The sequence below is a fragment of the Epinephelus fuscoguttatus genome, linkage group LG1 (genome assembly GCF_011397635.1).
Source record: "Epinephelus fuscoguttatus linkage group LG1, E.fuscoguttatus.final_Chr_v1".
Classification (NCBI taxonomy): Eukaryota; Metazoa; Chordata; class Actinopteri; order Perciformes; family Serranidae; genus Epinephelus; species Epinephelus fuscoguttatus.
In genome coordinates, this window is record NC_064752.1 from 39,966,083 (window position 1) to 39,985,714 (window position 19,632).

The 19,632-nt window shown below is 41.8% G+C and overlaps 1 protein-coding gene across 3 annotated transcripts; it reads left to right on the forward strand.

The window, feature by feature from the left end:
* The first annotated feature begins 142 nt into the window (after positions 1-142).
* etnk2 (ethanolamine kinase 2) lies at positions 143-19,305 on the forward strand. 3 transcript variants are annotated; one of them, XM_049579988.1, is made up of 9 exons: positions 143-562; positions 6,832-6,969; positions 7,082-7,203; positions 7,745-7,885; positions 10,334-10,476; positions 10,856-10,939; positions 11,597-11,757; positions 11,848-11,921; positions 12,381-19,305. In XM_049579988.1, the coding sequence occupies exons 1-9, from the start codon at positions 416-418 to the stop codon at positions 12,451-12,453; spliced, it is 1,083 nt and encodes a 360-aa protein (XP_049435945.1). In that variant the 5' UTR covers positions 143-415; the 3' UTR covers positions 12,454-19,305. The 3 variants fall into 3 exon arrangements, with proteins under 3 accessions (XP_049435945.1, XP_049435935.1, XP_049435953.1); XM_049579978.1 differs by lacking the exon at positions 143-562 and adding an exon at positions 1,888-2,552; XM_049579996.1 differs by lacking the exon at positions 143-562 and adding an exon at positions 2,745-2,928.
* Positions 19,306-19,632: the final 327 nt, after the last annotated feature.

Sequence of the window (19,632 nt, forward strand, 5' to 3'; positions counted from 1 at the left end):
ATGAGGACACCAGTATGTGACGCTTTCTTCTTTTCGGCTCAACTCGGCTCCACTCGGCTCCACTCGGAGACAAGGGGCGTGCACGGCTATGGTGCGTCTCAACCGGCGGTACAATCGGATGATCCCGGCGGGCGGAGCCAAGTAGGAGGAAATGGTACTGTTGGCTGACTGCTCCCAAGAAAACCGGCGACGAGCATCCATACCCGGCAGTTTGACCGTACATCTTCGCTGCTTTCAAGTCACCTTTACTGCAACTGCAACCGAGCAAGACACATCTCTCAAGCAGAACTTCATTCACGCACTAAAACACATCGACATCTCGCGACTTATAAACCAAGCAACACTTGTATGCTGCCATTTCTAGAAATATCTGTGAAGGGCTCGGAGATTAACGTTATAGATAAACGGCTGCAGGATGGAGACGCAGATACATGTGCCCGTGGGGTCGCCGGTTATTAGAAAAATTCCCATTTTCGTGGACGAGCACAACGTGACGGAGGGGGCGATGAAGCTCATTAAAGAGCTGAGACCGGCGTGGGACACGAGCCATGTCAAGACCAAGGTAACGTTAGCCGCTAAGCTAGCTGTATGCTAGGCTAAGTTAAGATTGACAGCTCTGCAGCATCACCCAGCACTACCAGGCAGCCTGGAGGAGGGCCGTGGAAACATTATCTGCTGTCTGGGTTAATTTCTTAAAACAAACGACACACCGCTCTCTACCTTACTTTTGTTTTAAGGCGTCTTATTAGCTAAATAATATGGAAACGTTAGCTTCGCTAGCCCACGCCCCCAGACTTGAACTCTTAAGTAAGATAAACTATCGTCACGAAGTTACCCCAAAGGCAAGCAGGGATATATATTCCTATTACAGACAGTTTTATGTGTCCAAAGTACACAACATGTAGCACCAGATACAATAGTGAAGCCCAGTCACGGTCAGGTTAGTGTCTGAGACCATCTGATGGTGACGTGATGGTCAGTTTGGGTGAGAAATATGGTGAAGCAGACACACACCTTATGAGACTGTGTCATAGCTGGGTGAACTCTGGTCACTGATAGTCAGCCTTGCTTCTTTATTATGTTGCTCACTTGTCAGTTTTTAAAGTGTGTCTGGATGTTAATAGTTATACAAATATTGCTATATATATGATAGGCACGCATATGGGCAAACGCATGCTGGGAGACCTTTCCTATTCAGCTAATTTATTAGGTAAAATGATAAGCAGAGTTTGCATGAATAAAGTCAATGAACAGACAGGATCAGAAAGCAGACGTGCAGGTCACATTACACAGGTCTGTGCCTGTTCTACAAATAAACCTGAAGGTGTGTCTGCTTAAGTTTGAAACCTAACTTAAAACTGAGACTATTGCGACTTTTATAGCTCATGAAAATTCAGTGACAGCAGCAGGAAGGACAGAGTTTCAAGGAAAATATCTGAGAATTAAGCATTTCTGAGCTGTTACAGTGCAAGTACATATAGTAGCCTCTACAAACCTTTATAGAGATTATTTTACTGTATGCATTGTACTTTGTGTGTGTATATGTATATAGTAGGGATGGACCTGAGTACTCGGTTTGAAAGTCAGTTTAAATATTTGCATTTCTCAGACAGGACGCAGTGATGTAACTGAAATCTATGAGTATCTGCACAGATCCAAATTGCAAGAATGATAGATCTGCACACCCACAGATTACATTTAATATTGTCAGTCAGACACACTTAATCTAGCTTTAATGGCAGAGTGGCGACCGGGCATCAGAGTGAAGTTTGGAAGTATTTCAACCATAGACTGTTAATAAAAAATGCACAACACGTCTCCACTTACTCCCACTATTAAATAGTGAAGCCAGCATGTCCTAGATATGGCCACTGCCATCCTGTGCCGGTGACGTCATTTTGAGCCAGTCTGTACAGCAGCGATCTCAGCAGTGTCGAGTTCCCGCCCATACATCTGTCTGACCAATCAGGAGCAGTGCCATTGATCACGAGCACACCAATGGCAGGCACAGCTGTCAATCATGATGCCAAACCTCCTTTTTATAGTATTGAATAAATAACTAAAACCAAGCCAAACCAAAATGGGCACAAAGCAGCGTGGTAACAGCTACCTTAAATTACAGAAACCATATCTGGGAAAACATTTATTTGATGTGCATTTTGATATTTTGTTTTGGTCCATGTCCCATCCACTAACATGGAGGGGGTGGAGCTTGTGACCCATATTGCAGCCAGCCACCAGGGGATTGAGATGTTTTGGCATAACTTTTTGGGAGCTGTCATGTCGTTCATCTTTATATACAGTCTATGATTTTGAGAAAATAAATTAAATGCATGTGCAGTGCAAGCTACGTAATGTGTAAACTTCTGTTTCCTCGCCACTCTCTGCACTCTGGCCTCCGGGAATGCAGCTTAGCTTTGCTTCCAATTTTTACCAGTGGCCACTCGCGGTATTGCAGCGTAAAAACCCCAAAAAGCATTTTCCCCATTGATCGACATTGTAAAAGAGACGTCTGTAAAACTGTTGACAGGACACCTCGAACAGCAAACAAGGTCAGTTATGACTCTTTCGGTTTTGAATTTATTTATTTATTTATTTTTATCATGGAGGTTTTATATTTGAAAAACTTCCTCAAGCAGAGAAAAGCAATTTAAAATTCTGTGACATCATCACAGTGCAAAAGTCTATGAGCCAAGTGTGAGTTCATGGGTGGGGCTAGCAGGATGAAACATTACTGTGCATACTAAGTAAGCTGCATACTGTGTAAGTAAACCCGGAGGCTAGAAACCTTTTCAGCGTATGTTTCGGGAAAGCAGTTCCATTGGACTGAATAGGTGCTATCTTGACGTCTGGTTTCTAGCTATATACATCTATGTTTCGGACCCTGTTCTTAGGTTAGATTTATTTTGCAAGTACATCAGAATTGATGTGAGTACTTTAACTGTCCATCTCTAGTATATAAGTGTATATAAATGACTGTATGTAGTTTTATGTTATTTGTATGTTTGTTTTATGTGTGTGTACTGTGAAAGGGCTACAACTTACATTTCTTTGTGCAAGCTTGTGTTGTAAAATGACAAATAAAATGGACCTTGAATCTTAACATAAGAAAATATTACTTAAAATGATTATTTAATCTACTACTTGTTGCAGCAGTACATGAAATTGCATAAAATTCATTTAAAATATTTAAATAAATAAAAAGGTAATAAATACACACCAAGACACATTTCTCTCAGAAATAAAAAGAACACATTAAAAACAGAGAGAAGGGAAAAAATGGCAAAAGTTAAATCTAACAAATCCCTTTTAAGGCAAGATTTAAACATTGCGTAAAATTAATTGAGATGAAGTTGCATTCCCCTATCTCTGATTAAAAAAAAACTTTTTTTGCTTCTTTCCAAAGTAGCATATTAACCCAGCGTCGGCATTCTGCCCTCAATAGCCTTCACCACTTCTGTTGAACATTTTACTCTGTCAGTTACATATTCAACAGCCTGATCAGTGTGTAACAGAAAATATGTGAGCCGCATTTTGCCTTTAATAAAGGCAGTACACGTGTGTAAAATGCAAGTGCAGATTATGACACATATCAAGTGTTTTCCATCATAATAAACTCTTATTGATTAATGATATAATGATATTAAAGTAGACAGTGTCAGATAGTATGCAAAGAATTTGTCCACAAGAAATGATACAACTCTCAGCACATGGCACATGAAAAAATTTGTAAGATTTCTAAATGCAAGCAAAACCAAAACGTGTAGCTGATTGTTATTGTCCATATACAGGCCTATCTGTTTGTTCATGTGAAGAAAAACTAGCACATCAACACACATGGGTGTGCAGTCAAGATAACATCAGCACACATGCACAGTATGTAACAATGAATCAAAATAAACAGTGAGTGGGGCCATACACTGTAAGTAATCGATGGTTACATTATTGTATCCATCTCCGGTATACATTTCTCTTTCAACCAGTATGAAACTAAAAGCTGTACGAAAAGCTTCACCACATCATTATCACACACACACACACACACACACACACACACACACACACACATACACATGTGTGTTATTGAGCAATCCATTTTACAGATGCAGCTTGTCAGGGCAGGAAAGATGCATAATTGATTCCTTATAATATGATCAAGTCACTGATGTGTCGTGGCCAGGTCAAAGTCCTTGGATTAACTCTGACAGTGGGCACCATTGAACACCATGTACTGTTATTACTCTCCCCAGTGGCACGGTTTGAACACAGTTACGCCAGCCATGTGTTTACATCCTGCTGGCTAATCTCTCTGAATCCAACGCCCCATCCATTCACACACCTGCAGATGAGGACGCAACAATGTTTACCTCGACCTCTGCAGGCCAGACCAGCAGAGCTTTTCTCAGTGATCAACATCCAAACAGGCTTTATGTCCCAGTGGAAGCTTTTTTCAATCAGACCTCATATGGTGTTGTACAGCTGCACAGCTGGTGAAGTATTCACGATATGGGTCACAGCTGAAAATAGAGTGAGAAGAGTGTGAGATTAATGTAAAAAAAAAAAAAAAAAAAGTGTTATGTGGTTGAGTTTGGGAGGATGTTCCTGAGCAGCGGGACCATTGTTTTGATGGGAGCGGGAAGCACTAAATGTGGTGAGGAGCAGCAGGGCAGCACTGTTGACAGAAACACCTGATTAGCCCTGCCACCTGGACAGGAAGACTTTTACTGTAAATACACACTGTCCATTTCCAAACATCACACACACACACACACACACACACACACACACACTGAGTTCCGAAAAAACAGCAGAGTGTGCCAACAGCAACAGAGCATCAGTCTCCTTTTACAACTTTCTCATGCTGAAGACAGAACGATTCCTCTCTGCCAAAGAAAGGCAGCTTCAGAGGCCTCGCAGTCAGACCCCAGAACGTAGACTCATACATGGAAAAAAAGAAAGCGTCAGGCAGTATATGGCAGAATGTTTACCTCTGTCTGGGTCCAAGCTTATCGCTGTCTGTCGATGTATTGATCACAGGTCTTAGCGGTGTATTGTGTGGCGGGTAGAAGGGATCAGTCATGTGGTAGCAAAGGCGTGTATGCTTGTGTATGTACGGTCATAACAGGGATGCCTGCGCGCCCATCTTTGTGGTCAGCCATGTGTGGAATGCCAGATATGTGTGAGTGAGCGTCTGGGCCGGGGGAGATGCAGGCAGCGTGTATGTTGTTATTGTGTTCGCTGCAGTGGGATGGACTGGCCCACTGGTTTCCACTGGAGTGATGTTGTCACTCAGATATTTAAGGCCTAGCTTTAGACACAGAGGGCTTTTTGCTTACTCTTCATTTTAGGAGAGGCATTTGACTTAACTTGTTAACTCACTGATACAGTGCCAACACCACTCTGCAGATGAGTCAAGTAGTCTTGGTTGCGGTCAGCACAGAGAGGGTGTGGTTGGATGTGCTTCACTCAGGATAAGCGGGAACTTTGGATGCTTGTCAAAGCCCTATGTGTTTAACTTGCTGCATTTAATACACCTGCAGACTGTAGTGTGCAATGCCAAGGTCTGCGTTGTCATTATAAAAAGTTTCTAAGCGGTTAATAGGGTAAAGCGAAATTGTATCCACTGTTTTAGAATCAAGCATGTTCTTTTTAATCTTGTGCTGGACTAAATGGCAAATCTGGAATTATATCAAACAAAGCCTAACCAAATGAACTGTATTAGCAATATTCATACATCATTTTTCCTTCTAGATAATTGAAGAGTAAGTGCTACCTATCAGATTACTCTTTTCCTCAACTGCTTAAACACGTCATTTTCTGAAATACTGTTCTCAGAGTAATAAGTTCAGTCACCACATCAGTTTATATTGTACAGCATTAGGGTTGTAACAGACAAAGAATTATGTGAGTCGAATCAGATTTAGCTGTTCAGTACAAATATTCGACTATTTGCCCCTTTTTCATATCAAGTTTGGTGACAGCGCCATTCACGTAATATTGTTAAACAAGCCAAGTTAACCATTTGAGCTAATGTGATGTAAATTGGAAATTTGCAAAAACCTTTTTTTGCCAACACTAGAAATCAAACAAAATCCAGAAACTATATTGTATTAAGTTGCTGTTCTAAGCAAAAGACAAAAGATAAAGTTATCTCAGGGCCCGACTGGGCAAAGCCTGTCTTCCTGCAGGCAGCTGCCTCCATCTCACTCACGCACACCCTGGGTCTGGGTCTGCAGCTGCCTGGGAATCAGCTTATTGTGAGACATGACAGTTGGAATCTAGGTAAAAATGCAAGTCACTTTTTGAGTCCTAGTGTTTATAGGTAAAAAAAAAAACATAGTGGTGATACATGGTTAAATACCTCTTGCAGCCTGATGCCATGTGCAATATCTAGGTTGTACATATCAATACAGTACATTAATCTGTTGCAAACCAACTGCATCATGAGGAAATTGATGGAACATCAATGTATATTTTATACTTAAAATAAATTATACAGGTTTTTAAATGACTGAATGTGCCAAGATTTACATGTTGAATTTAATTTGTTTTAAAAAGCATCATGGTGAATGATTGGCATTTATGCGGTATTTGTGGTCTGAGGGCATGTATGACAGTGATTCTGTAAAGAATGTTGTTCTATGGTACATATATGCCATGTAGGTCAGAGCTGTATGGTGTCTGCACTGTTGGTCCTGACCTTAAAACAGCTGATAGCTTTAGAGAACGCACAACTTCAAAGATTTTCTTTGGGAAGCACTCAGCACAGTCAGAGGTTGGGCGTATTCTTCTGCATCTCAGGTTAAATGATTTCTTCTCTTCATCTTCCAGCTCTTCACTGATGGAACCACCAACAAGCTAGTGGGCTGCTATGTGGAGGAAAGTCCAGAGGATGTGGTCTTGGTCCGAGTATACGGGAACAAGACAGAGCTGATTGTGGACAGAGACAATGAGCTCAAAAGCTTTCAGGTAGTGTAATAGCAGATGAGTCTAAAAGTGCTTGGCTCTCCTGTGACTTTGAAAATAGTTTTTCCCTTCTAACGCTGTTAATGTGTTGTGTATTCTTTTGTCTCTTCTATAGGTGCTACATGCTAATGGTTGTGCTCCTCGCCTCTACTGCACCTTTCAGAATGGCATCTGCTATGAGTTCATGCAGGGGGACGCTCTTGGGACGCAGGACGTCAGGGATCCTTCCTTACTAAGGTTGGGACATGGTAGAGTCATGGGACTACTCAAGATTTTTACTGACTTAGCTCAGAGATGTAACACAAGTGGCATTGTCCAATTGTGCTCAGAATCAGTCTAGGTTACCACACTGCCCTTATAGACACAAACTGCTTTACAATGCAGCAATACCTCAACACCGCTCAGGAAAGAGGCAAATGAAGCAAGAACATAGGAGTCACATGCAAATAGTAGTTGGCGGGTGGTTGATACTGCAGAAACAAATCATCAAAGGCCAATTCCAAAGTTAAGTTTGGAAGCAGAAGAGTTTCAGTTGTAAAGTGCACAAAGAAATCAGTACTAATTCTTTATCTGTTAAAACTCATTATCCTTGGTGTTGGCTTTTAAACACTCCTACGTCTACATCAACTCAGTGTGTGTCACATGTTGTATTCAGTTGACTCTTTCCAGGAACTCTGAATTCCTTGAACTGGAGACTCATTCAGTGTAGCTGAACTGAAATGATGTATGGGTTCATGTTGAAACCTAGTCATCTTTTTGTGTGTCTGTCTCCTCGCAGAATGATAGCCAGGGAGATGGCTCGTATCCATGCCATCCATGCACACAATGGCTGCATCCCCAAACCCAACCTGTGGATCAAGATGCGAAAATACTTCTCCCTCGTGGCCACCGAGTTCACTGACCAAGCGTCCAACGTTAGGTGAGATCTGGCTTCTCAGCTGCCTCTCAGTAGCTCCTGGTGGGTGATCCTGCTTGTGGCTCAGCACACACACACATGCGCTCTGATAATCATGCAAATAGTTCCTGAAGCGCAGCCTGATTTGCCTGTAACATTAGTAATGAGGATGGAGTCAATTTACCTTGAGCCTGATATCATCTGAGAACACTCAGTGAAGTAGTTTTATCAAACGTTTTTGCACCAGGATGTGTTCCCCTGTTTAATTCTCTAGGTACCAGAGGTCGTTAATCTGGCACATGATGTACTTACAGAATAGTCATCTGGTTTACTGTGGAGTCAGGAAGTGAGAGGATACTGCCAAGGTTAATACTAGAAGGTGGTGTCTTTTTCTTTATGACAGAACAGAAGCTTTGCAACCACCTTTACTGTTTTGTGAAAGCATATTTTTAGCCACACGAGCATGTCAATGTTGTTTCCCCTGATGATGAATCCAACTTTGGCAATCTGACTTTTTATTTAGCACCATTTCACTTTGTCCAATATTTTGGTTTATGACTAATTACCTGCAGAACTAGACACATTCCCACCAGCTGTGCATTGTGTTTAGTGCTTAGTAATTTATTATTTCATGATGACGACATCATGTACTGTATCATCGGCTGTATATTGAACTGAACAATCTCAGAGAAAGTTAGAGACGAGAGAAAGTTGTCTGACAGCATGTTAAACTTTTGTTCAGTCTCCATCTTTTCTGTCATTACCTGTACTGTTTTATGCAGCCAAGTTCACAAAGTAGTTGTTTTGTCAGATAACTAAACAAATATGAATAGAGATTTGATCTGGTGTCATAAACACTTCCTGTTCCAAGCAGTCAGCACTTATTCCTGTCAGTCATTAATCTAGGTTAATGGCTTAATCCAGGTTACCTTTACTGTATATGTTGATATGGCCAAGCATAGAGGTTGCAGGAAAGAAATGCATTACTGAAAATGTGGTTCATAATGGAAGGATCGAACGTTTTAGCAATCAAGGCAGCTGTTGTAATTTATAAATCACACTGCTTCTTTAAACCCTGAAAGTTTATAACTCCTAGAATTTATCTAATAACTTTTGACTCCTGGGCTGACACACACATAAGGCTGGTGCATTTGGCATTGAGAAATGTATTTTATGGAATTGCATTTTCATCTCAGGAAAAGAGGAAGGAAAAGCAGTTCAGGCTGAAGATGGTTTGGTTTGCATCTTGGCACCGGAGCTCTGGAGCCGACAAAGGTGGACCGTTTCATAACCTGGCCAGCTGCCCAGTCACAGCAGATATCTTTCTTCTGATGGCTATTAGATTAAGTCCAGCATGTGGCTTATATAACTGTAACAATAATAGCCGACTGGATTAGGGAGTCTGAGGCATGCAGTGGGCCAGCAGATGTTTGCTCAGCTCAGTGTATCGGGTCACTTTACTCTCTTCCTTGGTTACACAGACAGCTAGAGTGTCCTGGTCCTGGACAGCTGACACTTGTGGCCCTGTGGTCAGAAGCAGATTGTATAAACGCCCAGATGTTAACTGGTATTGTCAGAGATCTATGTGATGTGTAATATTCCAGTGTTATGCAAAATTACTCCACCTCTCATAGATTAACAGTGTCATATCTCTGCTATACACCAGGCAGGGGCTGAACAGTTGAGACTCAGCCTCCCTCCCAGCTTTCTCTCATCTCCTGCTATCAGGCTGACGGTGGATTAAGTCCCATAAGCCCATTACCGGTAGCACTGGGGTCTTTGCTTGGTGTGGTTAGCTGAGAAACTAACTCAGCGACTTAACCCTTTCTCCACTAGCCAGTAATACCACTTTCAGACTGACACAGATTTGTCAATGTGCGTCATATGAGCGGGGCTGAACTCAGGTTAAATGTATCAGCAGGCCTGTGTCACATGCACAGAGATAGAGAAGGGCAGATATCTGAATAAATACAGCTGCAGGAGGTGCATAAATGCCATTTTCAAGCACATTATGTATATGCAGTGATGGAATAAATCACATATCAGATGGTTATAATTAGATCTCACAGGTCATTTCAAAAGGAGACATAGAAGTGTAGCCATAGTGATTCGGTAACACTCTGCAGCACTGCAGTGTCCACTGAGATCTTATTTCTCTGTAACTGTGCTCCCAGGAGCCAGTAGGCTGTAGCCCCACTGAGCCTGTGTGCTGTTTGTGCATGTTGGCCTCAGCTGTTATCACTGCACGTGTGTTCCCACTTTGTGATGATCCAAAAACAAGCAAAAAGCTGTTTGTTTTAGTCAGTAACAACTAGCAAAAGTATCTCTGTCACTTTCCTTCATTGTGCTGCGGAGCCGGTGTCATGTTGCAGACACTTGTGTTTGCATATTTGTCACAGCCGGTCAAGAGAAGCATCTGGGGAAAATGTGTGTGGGAAAAAGTTGACCTCTCTCCTATCTCTCCCTGTCCAGAATACAGCAGGAGGTGCCCAGCAAAGCTGTGCTGGAGCAGGAGATGGTGTGGATGAAGGAGCATCTCTCCACTCTGGGCTCCCCTGTGGTGCTCTGCCACAATGACCTGCTCTGCAAGAACATCATTCACAACAGCAAAGAGGGTGAGTGCCCCAGTGTTTCCTGTGGCACGACAGGTTTGCTCTGAGGGCAGTGTTACATCCGAGCACAGACTTCCTCCTAATTTGTGCTTCGTGGGTAGAGTAGCAGATGCATTTCACAGCTACAACCACATACGTGTGCTTTGAGGAAATATTTTCTTTTCTTATGTGACTTTTTTCTTTTCTGTTACTGCTTGCTGTTTTACTTCTTTGGCAGATACTTTGCTGTGGCAGCCCACAAAATGTTGCCAGTGCAAACATTGTACTTTCTACCTAAATGATGCCAGTTTGATTGACTTCCTCTGCTACAGCCTGAAGAGCCTGTGAGCAGGCACACCTTTATACACTTTACATTTTACGTGTCCTCTTTGTTGTCTCACAGGTCATGTTCGCTTTATAGACTATGAATACTCCAGCTACAACTACCAGGCATTCGACATCGGCAACCACTTCAATGAATTTGCAGGTTTGTCGAACCAGTGTGATTTGTGTGTTAGAGTTAAAGGGCTAGTTTTGAACTGGGGTTGTACAGTAGAACAGTTTGTACAGGCAGGAGTACAAACACGGAAGCTACTGCTGTGAACGGGGCAGCAACAAAACATATTGTTGCCACTTAAGTCCCACCTTAAAAAAAAAAATCAATATCAGTTCAAGTGTATGCTACATTTAGAATACTCTCACTGCTTTTCCTTACCATGACACAACAATCTCTGGCGGGGAACTGAAGCCGTTAAATGGCTCTCTTCAAAGCCAGACTCTAGTGAGAAAGACAGCGATTTAACATTGCTGAACACTACCTGCTGGTGCACTGCTGCCTCTATCAGTTATTTTGTTTGGGTTACTGTGTGACTTTGGTTTTTTAAAGGGTTAGTTTGGATTTAACAAAGTCAAACAATAACGCAAACTAACTAAGGGAATGAGGCAGTGGTAGATCAGCAGCTCCTCTGTTTAGCAAGCCAAACTGGGTGTGCTAACCGACATCTACTGTATGTAATACACTATGGATAAGTTCAACTATGGATAAGTTCCCCATACAACCCCCCTTCAAAAAATCCAAACATTCCCTTTAATTTTATATCCAGCGTGGCATCTTGTACAACTGTTTGTCCGTGTGTGTGGTCAGGAATGGCGGAGCTGGACTATGGACTGTACCCGAGTCGGGAGATGCAGATGGAGTGGCTCAAAGTGTACCTGCAGGCATACAAATTCTTCACCAAGAAAACAGAGGAGGTCAGCCAGCGAGAGCTGGAGACACTCTATGTACAGGTCAACAAGTTTGCTCTGGTGAGACACACACACCTTCTCTTACACACTCATACCCACAGTGCCTCACATTACTTTACCTCACCTGATATCTGCTTTGTCTCTATTAAGGCTTCTCACTTCTTTTGGGGCTTCTGGGCTCTCATCCAGGCCAAATACTCCTCCATCGACTTCGACTTCCTCGGGTAGGTCTCTGTGTGAGTGTATGAAAGATGTAGAGCTGTGTGTAGTGACCCCCCCTGTGTAGGATATTACATAAGTGATAGGTCAGCCTGTGTGACTGAAAAGAATCTGTCTGTGTGGGTTAAACAGAGCATTGTGAAAGACTGAAACCCAAAACCCAAAAGCAAAGTCTCTTATTTCTTTTGTATGCATCCATACCACTTAACACTTCCTGCCAACACTGGACAACAAGCTTGCCCCCACCTAGTAGTTCACAGAGAGGAGGTAGACCTAAGGAAAGATATGACTGGCAACCCAATCACTCTCACTTCACTGAGGAAGAAAGCAGTGAAACAAAACAGTGGATAAATAAAGTAAATAAATAAAAGAAAACAATATCTGTAATAGCTTCACTATAATTGTAGTTTATATTTCCTCACATATAACCTGAGAATAAATCAAACTTGGGGCTGTTCTTGCAGGTACGCTGTGCTACGTTTCAACCAGTACTTTGAGACCAAACCTGCAGTGATGGCCCTGCAGATCCCAGAATGAGAGGAGACGGAGAAAGACAGACTGCGGAGAGAAGACAGGAGGGAAGGTGTAACAGGTTCTATGCTGGGACTTCCTGTAGGGTGGGAACTCTTCTCTGTGAGCCAGCTGTTGATGGACCTCTGCTCGGTCTACCCAGCATCCTTTTTCTGCAACAAGCGCAATTACTCTTTCATTGCCCCAACGTAGCTCCACGTCTGTCACAACTCTAGCTCAAGAATGATGAAACTTCAGTGAGCTCTGTGTGTATGTGTGTGAGTGTATGCTTGTGTATGTTTGTGTACTTAATTTATCTTGATAAACCCTGATGTCTTGCTTTCCCTCTTCAGGCAGCTGAACAAGGCATAGTGAGCAGAGCCGTCTGAGTTTAGGGTAGAGATCACAGACTTGTTTTATCGTCTGTCACTCTGGCGCCAAAATGTTCCACAACGCTGGTAATGAAGGTCAAAAGAGGGACAAGACTGTTAAGGAGGGTTTGATGCTGACATTGGCAGATAGTTTGTCCTGCTCTCTGTGCACTGTATCTATGGCTCAGTGCCACGGCCTCGTTATAGAAACTGACTACAGAGGCATTTCACCTGGGATTCCTCAGATTTTGCATGTGGTGTGTGCGGTGAGACCATTCCTCCTTCTGTCTGCAGACATTTTAACACTTTAAATTCTGACTCGTGCGATCCTTCCTCTTTTATTCCTCTGTCTTTGATGCTAAGTGCTCGTAGCTGCAGTATTTCTGCACTGCACTTCCCAGAGATTACCTGTGCATCAAACCCTGTGGACGGTACTGTGTTGTCTGTTTCCTCTGATTTTCTTCTGTCATTGCAGTTTGAGCTTCAGTATCTCTTGTAGTTATTCCAAGCAAACTACTGCTGCTGCTAGAAATGCAAAACAAACTTCTCTGTGTGCTAGTGGACTTCTCTTTAGGAAGAACCTCCACTGAGTCCATGGAACAGCAAATGGAAAAGCTTTTCATGGACTGGCTGTAGGTTGAATCACTATTGTGTTATAGCAATCGGTGATAGAGAGTAGCTTAATGTGCATTTATTTATTTATGTGAAGACATGTGGATTACTTAACATCTCAGGTGAAACAGCTCCTCAGTTTGGGTTGTTTTGTGTTGAACTTGGAAGTGATATGAAGCAGGAGGGGAGATAGATGTTGGGTAAAAAGAGAGGACCTGTGTAAACGTCACTCTCAACTCTGTGTGCATTGCTGTCCTCGAACTGTTTTCCACCTTTTTGACTTTTATGGTTACAGCGAATCGCTCCGTTAAACTTTCCATTTAAACTTTCCAGACCTCTTGGAAAATCACAACCTCTGTCACCTCCACTGCCAACCCCTCCTTTTCTCTTTTATGCCCTCCTGTGTCTGCTCCCTCCTCACTGTTACTATCTTTGTTCTGCTCCCACCACAGTTTTGTTTCATATCTCCCTTTTTGTGTTGAGATTGAGGCAGTAGCACCTGTTCCACGGGCCATCTTACCATCAGAGACTGCTCTCAGCCCCTCACTGTAATCTATTCCTATTCACATCCCAGATTTGGAGCTAAATTTTGTTACGTAATCAGACATTGCGTAAGTTATATCTGGGGTCAAATCAAGTATAGCTTTCAAAATGAGGCAAGAGTGGGTTATCTGGGGCTGTGCTGCTGTCATGAGAGCCCCCTATTACTGGGATGAAAGAGCACAGCATCGGACTCTCCAGAGATGTAGTCATTAAAAAAAAAAACAGACACGCACAGTGTCTGTAAAAGAAAAAATACTATAACTCCACTGATTTTATACATCGAAGTCTGTTTCCAGGTGTTAGCGAGTACTACAGTATGTGTGAAAAAGATTGTATCAAGCCTGTCGTGTTTCCAGAGGGAGCTGTGTGGAGTCTGATAAATGTCCTCAAGTGGTGTCACTTAAGTCAGTGTTTGCTGAAGACTACATGTTAGAAAATGGAAAAAAAAATTCTAGAGGTGTGGAGTCGGATTCAAGTGAGCTTACCAGACCTTACCACAGCACGCAGCTCATATCTGCCGGAGGCTAGCGACTCCAGGCTACATTAGATGCCACCCATGGGGCTTCATTTTGGTGCGTTATCCGGCGACTCCTGATCTTTTTTATCAGCCGTGATGCGAAAAACCAGGCGGGACCTGTTGCTTGTGTGGGTATATCATGGTATGAAACACACAGGTACTGTAGCTTCAGCGAGAGAGAAAGCAATGACGTCACTTAAACAACTTGTGTAGTCTTTCTAAGTACTTATTACATACTTACATAATGCGTAATTACATACACAGGTTTTGCTTGAAAAGTGAAGCTGATCATTATTTATGTCAGTCGATCAATCAGTTTCAGCTCTATTTGAGTTCAGATTTGACAAAGCTTCTTCAGAGCCACAAAAGACACTTAACATCCATTTCCACAGGCTGAGTAGTGCTAACTGTGCCAGGCAAACTGAGCTTCATGTGTAAAATCAGCAGAATGCACCTTTATTAAGCACAGTAGGTCTTAATGGTCCTTAATTATTAATTTTTTGTTCTTTATTCTAATTTTGGCCACTCATAGTTCACATGTGTTCATAATGAACTCAGATTTAATTAGACATCGGTAACTTCTTTCCTTTAATTCAGTAGGACTTACATAAAATTCTGCACAGACTTTTAAACTGTCAGTAATCCTATATTTGGCTTTTGGTGCAGATAATCTTTGCACTGACCAGTAAAAGTTAGTAAAATCTTGATACAGCACAAGCACTGGCTTTATAATGAACTGAAGCACAGGATTCACTCCTCCTCATCCTCCCCATAGTTGACACAATCACTGGCCTGATCATACTGGACTGATAAACACAAGACGTTTATGAATGAATCCGAGCTTCAGATCATATCTGCTGAAGCTGTTTCCACAACACAGATGTGTCCTCTCTCTCTCTCACCCACACTCTCTTCTGGATATCCAGTACCCACATAATCCCAGCAGGGGGAGACTCTGAGCCCTGACCTTTGTCCTCCTCTGCAGGTCTCATGTAACTGATAGGCTTAATAATTTACCAAGTGAGCAGCAGCCCTTCAGGACAGCAGAAGAGACACTAACTGATGTTGATGGTTTTCAGTCAGGACCGTTAACCTGAGAAAGTGTTTTCAGAGGGATCACAGCTACATTTGAAATGTGTCAGTGGTTCTTATCCTGAGATGGGATGATCAGAGCATTCTGATGTGAATTACAACTCATTTTAGGGCTGTGAAGCTAAGTGGGTTTAAAGGGACAGTTCATCCTGAAATCAAAAATACACATTTTGACTCATCCCTTTAGTGCTGTCTATCAGTCAAGATTGTTTTGGTGTTAGTTGCAGAGTGCTGGAGATACCGGCTGTAGAGATGTCTACCTTCTCTCCAGTATAATGGAACTAGATGGCACTCAGCTTGTGGTGCTCAAAGTGCCAAGAAAATACATTTGAAAAACTCAACAGCAATGTCTCTTTCCAGAAATCATGACTGGGTTACTAAAATAATCCACAGATCTTGTTGTTTCCTATCATGCTACACCCGCCAAAGAAGGAAATGTGATTCTACTCTTGGACAAGAGTCTCTTGCCTGCTTGCTTGTGTGGCACTAGATGTAAACACTGGTGGCATCCTCTTTGGCTAAGTTGTGACATTTGCTAGCTCAGTGGTGCTAGGTGAGCTAGCAGTAGATTCACACTTCCTGTAGTTCAGTAAAAAGAAAATAGTTCCTCCATGAAACTGCTCACAACAAAGTCTGTGGATTATCTTGAGTAACTATGTCATGATTTCGGGAAAGAGAGATTGCTGTTGAGTTTTTGAAATGTTTTTTTGGTGGCGCTTCGAGCACCACAAGCTGAGTGACATGTAGTTCCATTATATTTGAGAGAAGCTGACATCTTTACAGCTGATATCTCCAACACTGCAACTCAAACCAATACAATCTAGACTCATAAATAGCACTACAGGTAGGAGGAAAAATAATCAGTTTTGATTAGGGGTGAACTGTCCCATAAGGTACATAGTGAAAAAAGTACTTACGTGTTGGCACATATTTGGGAGCAAAAAGCTACTGGCGATATTGTCTTTTGAAAGCTCAAATGACCCGGGTCAGTAGCACATTTTCCATTTGCGGATAATCAAGAGGCCCTTATTTTAGGGGACTAATAGTGGAGTAATCTGCTTAGTAGATTTGCAGACAAAGGCCAAATTAGTAAGCTTGCTGCTTGAACGCACAATCCTAATACCCTGGTAGGAATTCAGCCTGGATAAAAAAGGGCATTTGCACTGAATGAATTTCTCCATTCACTTAGCTAGAGGACACCAACCCTGAGTGGAAGTCATCTGTTGACACAGTTTGGGATTTTGGAAGAGAAAAGTTAGGGCAGGTTTATTTAGTTTCCTCTGAAATTAAATCTAACACTCCAGCGGTCACCGATGTGAGAGGCTAGAGCTAAATATAGAGTTGTACTGAAAACACATTCCACACAGATCTGAGATTGTCCTAAAAACTCTGCTCTCATTCTCGAGTGTTGTAGTATATTAGCAGCTGTTTGGCCCATTGGTCACCTTACCCACTGTGTTGTATGGCATCGAAAAGTTTGGTACCAAAATCATGTCTGAAATGTGTTGTTGAAATAGTTCAGTGTCTATTCTTAAGGATTCAAAATGTGTCACACACTGCTTCCTAAAACCCCTGACGTACTCTTGTCTTTGGACTTTCTCAGGAAAGGTTGCCCTTCTCTGAAAAAACATGGACATACCATCAAAAATCCGAACATTAACTAAGAGTTTTCTGTCACTGTCTAAATCATTGACATGTCTTTAAACAGTAACTTAATATCAGGCTGAAAAGCAGTGTTTTAACTGCCTTATTTGGTAGAAAGTTTCAAGTCTGTTGCACCACCCTGCATCTGTGATCGTAGCTAACAGTGATGTCAGGGTGTACTGACACACCCTGGAGTACACGTCCACATCACTGCGGCAAGGGGAGATATTAAACCACTACAAAACTTGTGTTAAAAGTGTTAAGTTACTCAATAAATACACTAACTAGGACTGGACAACAAGTAATGGATTCAACAGAACTATGTCAACTCAAGGCTCACTTACTAGCTTTTTCAGGAGCTTTCAATTGTATCAGACGGTCTTCATCAGCAGATGGAGTTTGTTATGTTGTCATGGAGACGGATCTGTTGTCTGGTATAAGCTTAACGTGTTAGGATCGCTTTGTCAAACTAAATTTTGTGGATAAACCTAAAAAAAAAATTGTAGTCAAAAATGAGACCAATGACAGATCTCTCTTCCTACTCGTCTTAATTGTAACTTACATATTAACCAAGGAGTTAGCTAAAGTTTTTGCGCTGTTGACTGCACTTGCAATCAAGTTTGACATTTCTGCTGCAGAACTTGTGGCTCTACAAAACATAAAATAAAACACTGACTATGATTACATGCACAAAATAATCCAGTTGTCCTTATTCTGAAAAATACAGTACTCCTACTAAGCTGTTTATGGCTAATGAAAGTTCCATTAATATTCCCTGTTACACGCAGCCATGCACACTCCAATAAACATACCGTAGCATGTCGTCAAAATATGGAAAAGCGGATCGGCTGTGGCTTGTGCCAGGATTTTTTTCAGTTTTACTCCAGTGACGGACTTGTTCAACCGTGTGAACACAGCCTCCCTCTTTAATTCTTTTAATCACCTTCTTGAAGAGGTTGGTGTTGCAATATTTGCACATATCTTCAAACCTCTTAATATCCAAGTCTTTCATAATGTTAAGAAGTTCGGTGTGTTTCTCCTTCAGACCAGAAATGTGGGCTTTTCTTTTGGGCATGCATCTGTACCTCACAGCCCTACAAACTGTTGGCTAGTTGGCTGTGTACAACATACAGAGCTGACGGCAAACAGGCAAGAGGCAGTGTGTCGCAAAATCCCCACTGAGACACATATTCCATATTGGCTGTATACGTGTCCAAAGAATGCTCCTAAAATCAGACTAATACAGACATATCCCTCATGATCTAACCCAAACTGGAATATTCAAACAGAATATGTTGTTAACATGACCCTTGTCAAATTCACAATATTGTCATATTTGCAATAATAGTGGAATATTGATGTGCATGTAAACATAGCTGAAGATAAGTATGTTATTTTAATTTTTTATTAGCGTTACTAGCCACAACAATGACGTTTCTCAGTACATAACACACTGGGTAAGGTGAAAAGAAGCCAAAGGAGAATGGGAACTCTTTTTCTTAAGACCGGTTTGATCTGTTTTTGTGGCGACCTCTAGTGTCCCAAAAATGTCCTGTTCCATGTTTGCTGTCAAAGATTTGACTCTCTTTTTGTCAGGCCTTATTGGTGTTTTAAAGCAGTTTTAAACAGGGTTTATTTATTGAGTGACTCTAACATTGTTTTTCCACATTTTGTTCTGTTGTTTTCTAATCATACCAAAATGGTTAGCTTCAGAGGGTTTGCATTGCAGTTCATTTGAGATTAACTATTTTTGTGTGTGAATGTACTAACTTAATTTTAAGAAGCACTGTACAGATAACTGATTATTTTTGTTTCCTTTGTATGCTGATATTTACTTTTTGTAAATGCTTTGAGCGCTGTTTAAAGGGACCCAGCATTTAGCTTGCAGATGTGACTTTGTAAATGTACTCATCCACTGCTCAAGGAGATGCTGCGTCATCGCGTGCGGCCAGCGGAGATGGAGGATGTAAATACTGTAAGAAATACTGTGAAAAGCTTACTGTACAGTGATCCTTCACACCTCTGTAGGAGTGGCAAGAAGAATTATTTAACAGTTGTCAGTAAACATTTCCATTAAAATGTATAAAATAATTTTAAAAAGTCTGTGTTTTTCATTGGTCTGCTCTCAGAAGTTCTGACTACCAATATATGACTTTTATTCTACTGACTCTCCAGTTTCCTCCTGTTTGTGTGTGCGTGCCAGCTGACCTGGTGCCTTGGCCTTAACAGGAGGAAGGAAGGAGAAAACACTGCTGTGGGACATCCTGCCAAAACACACACACACACACACACACACACACACACACACACTGAGGTGATGACTCCTAACATCCTTGTCGTTGAGCTTTCATGTCTCTGACTGCATCTGCCTTTGCCATCACTTTACTTTATTTAATAGACTCCAATCAAAACTGAGTTAGCTGCCAT

Coding starts and splice junctions, on each gene's coding strand:
- etnk2 (XM_049579978.1), top strand. CDS start 2,334: ATGTGCAGTGCAAGCTACGTAATGTGTAAACTTCTGTTTCCTCGCCAC. Junction 2,553..6,831: donor CACCTCGAACAGCAAACAAG/GTCAGTTATGAC, acceptor TTCATCTTCCAG/CTCTTCACTGATGGAACCAC. Junction 7,886..10,333: donor GACCAAGCGTCCAACGTTAG/GTGAGATCTGGC, acceptor CTCCCTGTCCAG/AATACAGCAGGAGGTGCCCA.